This window comes from Sinocyclocheilus anshuiensis, unplaced genomic scaffold, assembly GCF_001515605.1.
Source record: "Sinocyclocheilus anshuiensis isolate Anshui unplaced genomic scaffold, SAMN03320099.WGS_v1.1 scaffold1423, whole genome shotgun sequence".
Lineage (NCBI taxonomy): Eukaryota > Metazoa > Chordata > Actinopteri > Cypriniformes > Cyprinidae > Sinocyclocheilus > Sinocyclocheilus anshuiensis.
The window spans coordinates 277,641-281,142 of record NW_015536552.1 but is presented as its reverse complement, the minus strand read 5'-3'; the positions used below and the strand labels follow the sequence as shown (position 1 = coordinate 281,142).

Sequence of the window (3,502 nt, the reverse complement as noted above, 5' to 3'; positions counted from 1 at the left end):
AATATTTAAAAAATTTACAAATGCAATAAAAATATCGGTATCGGTACTCGGTATCGGCAAGTACCAAAAATGAAAGTATCGGTATCGGGCGAGTACTGGAAAAAGTGGTATCGGTGCATCCCTAATATATATATATATATATAAAATATATATATATATATTGTATTATAGATATATATATATATTAGGGCTGCACGATTATGACAAAAATCATAATTGTTGATTATTCCCTTGAAACTGTAATTCATAATACTAATTATATCAATTATATAATATATGTAATATATCCAATATATATATATCTATATATACTGTATATATATATATATATATATTGTATTATAGATATATGTATTAGGGCTGCACGATTATGACAAAAATCATAATTGTTGATTATTCCCTTGAAACTGTAATTGCGATTATTAATTTTGATTATCAAAAATTACATTGAATGATGTTTTGAATAGCTTTATACCATTGTTTGACTGGCAACCACATGCTATATTATTATAAAAAATAAACAGAATACACTCTTCATGAAAAACTTGTATTGCTTTTCTATAGCATTAAGCCTCAAATGTCAACTATATACCGAATATATCATTAATATACCGAAAATGATGACTAAACTTTTCTCAGTATTATTTTATATTATCTCATACAATCACTGTACTGTTTGTAAAGGAGTGTTGAGTAATAATCAGCTGTCATTCAGTAATTCTGAGGTGATAGTGTTGTTTAACTTATCTCTTGTTGAGAGCGAGCTAGTCTTTTTGATCAGTTTATGCTATGATTTGTCTACCAAACTCCACACGGGAGACTTTCAAAACTCAGCACTCGTCAACAGGCTCTCTCACTCTCTCTTTCTCTGTCCCTGCAAGTCCCCTTTCTCTCCGGAGGTTGTTTTGCAGGTTTGCCAAGTCCAGCTGAGCATGTTTTCAAGTGACTGAAAAGAATGAATTATGCAGCAGTAAGCATGCTTACAGCTGGCCGTTTGGAGTGTCTTTGATCTGAGAGCAGAGTGTGCATGAATGCCCGCATTGTGAGCGTACAGAGCGTGTGTGTGTATGTGTGTGTGTTAGTGTGTACGTGAGTGTTTGTGTTTGGAAGAATAGGGAGGCCCAGGTCTGGGTTAGAAGCGATTACACTGCAGGCACATTGGGTAAAGGCTAGCTAGACTAAATACCCTGACGCTGCTTGTTGGCTGGCGGTCAGATATTGTCCTTAAAGGACTAGTTCACACAAAAATGAAATCATCTACTCACTTTCATGATGTTCAGAAATGTATGATGTTCACTATAAGCTCAGTAGTTCATATTCACATAATACTTTCATAGCTCCATCTTTCAAGTCTTCTTAAATTCAGTGTCATAGTATTATATGAGGAATAGACAATAAAGTTGTTTGCCTATGCCATATCATTCAAATTGCATTTTTAATTTTAATTTAGTGTAATTAATCATTTTTTTTAAATCAACTAAAAAAAGTAATTTAATTTAATTTACTGTACTGTACTGTAATCAACAATTTAATTTAATTTAATATGAATTACTGAGTTGTAGGACAGCAACTGGCTAATGTTAAATTATATGAAAATATAACAAACAATATATTGACTTCTGAGCCATTTTTAGTCTATTCAATGATTTACTCGTCTGCCACAATATTGTAATATTGTATTTGAATTATCTTCATTTGATGTAAGTCATCAATTATGGTTATTATAATTTTAAAAAATGAGATAATTAGACCTAGTTTGTGTTGTACACTAATTCAGCTAATTCTTCATGTGTACTGTGTATTTAAGATATATTTATAGTCGTCACTACTGGTGTATTGGTGTAACCTTAAATACTTTAGTTTGAAGTCACTGAAATAATTTGTTTACAAAATGTAAATAAAGGTTATATAATGCATTTCTTTATTTTCTCTTACAGGTCGTAACGAATTAATCGCCAGATACATCAAACTCAGAACGGGAAAGACACGGACGAGAAAGCAGGTTAGTGGAGCTGCTTTAAGTTCTGAGTGTGACATGAAATAAATAATAGAGGCTATTTCCAGTAAATTCTCATTGTGATGAGCCAGACTTTGTTTATGGCTTTATCCAAACGTTGTCTCGCTGGCTTACTGCCTTCCTTAGTTACCAAAGCGTTCTTCACTGAGTGGACACCTGTTGCTTTGTGTTCTCAATTCAGTGCAAATCTTTACAATTTTACCATAAAGTCAGTTTGACTTAAAAACTGAATTTGTAACTAATTAAATAGCCGATCACTTTCTTTCTTTCTTGTTCCTGAACAAATGACGTGAAAGGCTGTGTTGGATGTTCTGTTTGTAATTAAAGCGCATGTTTTTGTGGCTAATGGCAGGGGGCCTTTCATCTCCATGGTTACAAAATGCTCCTTTTGTGTGTGTGTGTGTGTGTGTGGGGCCAGGTTTCCAGTCATATCCAGGTTCTTGCCCGGAGGAAATCCAGAGAATTTCACTCCAAGCTAAAGGTACATGCCAGTCTAGGTCTGTGGGTGTATGTGTGTAGTTTCTCAGGCCATATCTGTACTGAACAGTGTGTGTGTGCGTGTGTGTGTGTGTGTGTGTGTGTACGAGTACCCTGCTGTTTGGCTGTCTGTAACCTAGACTTCCTGCTTGTGACTGGACTGCTTAGTATGCAGTCAACTGGCTAACTTCTTTTCTTCACCATGTTTGTCCGTTTCCTTCCTGTTTCGCACAAAAGTGTGTTTGTATATAATTATATATATATATATATAAAGAAGTCTCTTATGCTCACAGGGGGTGCATAAAACAGTAAAAATACAGTAAAAGAGTTATATTGTTAAATATTATTATAATTTGAAATACTTCCTTTCTATTTAAATACATTTTAAAATGAATTTTATTCCTGTGACTTCCTGTTTCGCACAAAAGTGTTTTTGTTTTGGAAAGGTGTTGAAATATTTAATGTGTGATACACGGGTTGACTTGAGTAAAGTTGTTCAAGAACAATCACACGATTTAAAATGCAGTGTGAAGGTCAAAGGCAGACATGACCCCTTTAGACATTATTCAGTATGTGAGTATCTGTCCAGTTTCAAAATTTTCATACTTGAGACCTTCAGACTCGATTTTATATATATATATATATATATATATATATATATATAAAGAAGTCTCTTATGCTCACCAAGGCTGCAGTTATTTAATAAATAATACAGCAAAACAGTAATATTATGAAACATTATTGCAATTTAAAATAACTGTTATAACTAATTGTTGTAACTTAAATACATTTTAAAATGAATTTTATTCCTGTGATGCAAAGCTGAATTTTCAGCATCATTTCTCCAGTCTTCAGTGTCACATGATCCTTCAGAAATCATTCTAATATGCTGATTTGCTGCTCAAGAAACATTTCTTATTATTATTAATGTTGTGCTGCTGCAAAATAATTGTGCTGCTTAATATTTTGTGGAAGCCATGAAACATTTTTTTCAGGATTTTTCTATTC

General features: G+C 33.0%; 1 protein-coding gene across 1 annotated transcript in view; it reads left to right on the top strand.

Annotated features, from left to right (window-relative positions):
- The window catches only part of LOC107701209 (transcriptional enhancer factor TEF-1-like), a 36,810-nt gene that overhangs the window by 24,600 nt on the left and 8,708 nt on the right, over positions 1-3,502 (top strand). Inside the window, exons 3-4 of the mRNA XM_016503171.1 lie at positions 1,938-2,002; positions 2,436-2,498. Coding sequence (XP_016358657.1) covers positions 1,938-2,002; positions 2,436-2,498 — 128 coding nt within the window. The remainder of the gene's footprint in view (positions 1-1,937; positions 2,003-2,435; positions 2,499-3,502) is intronic.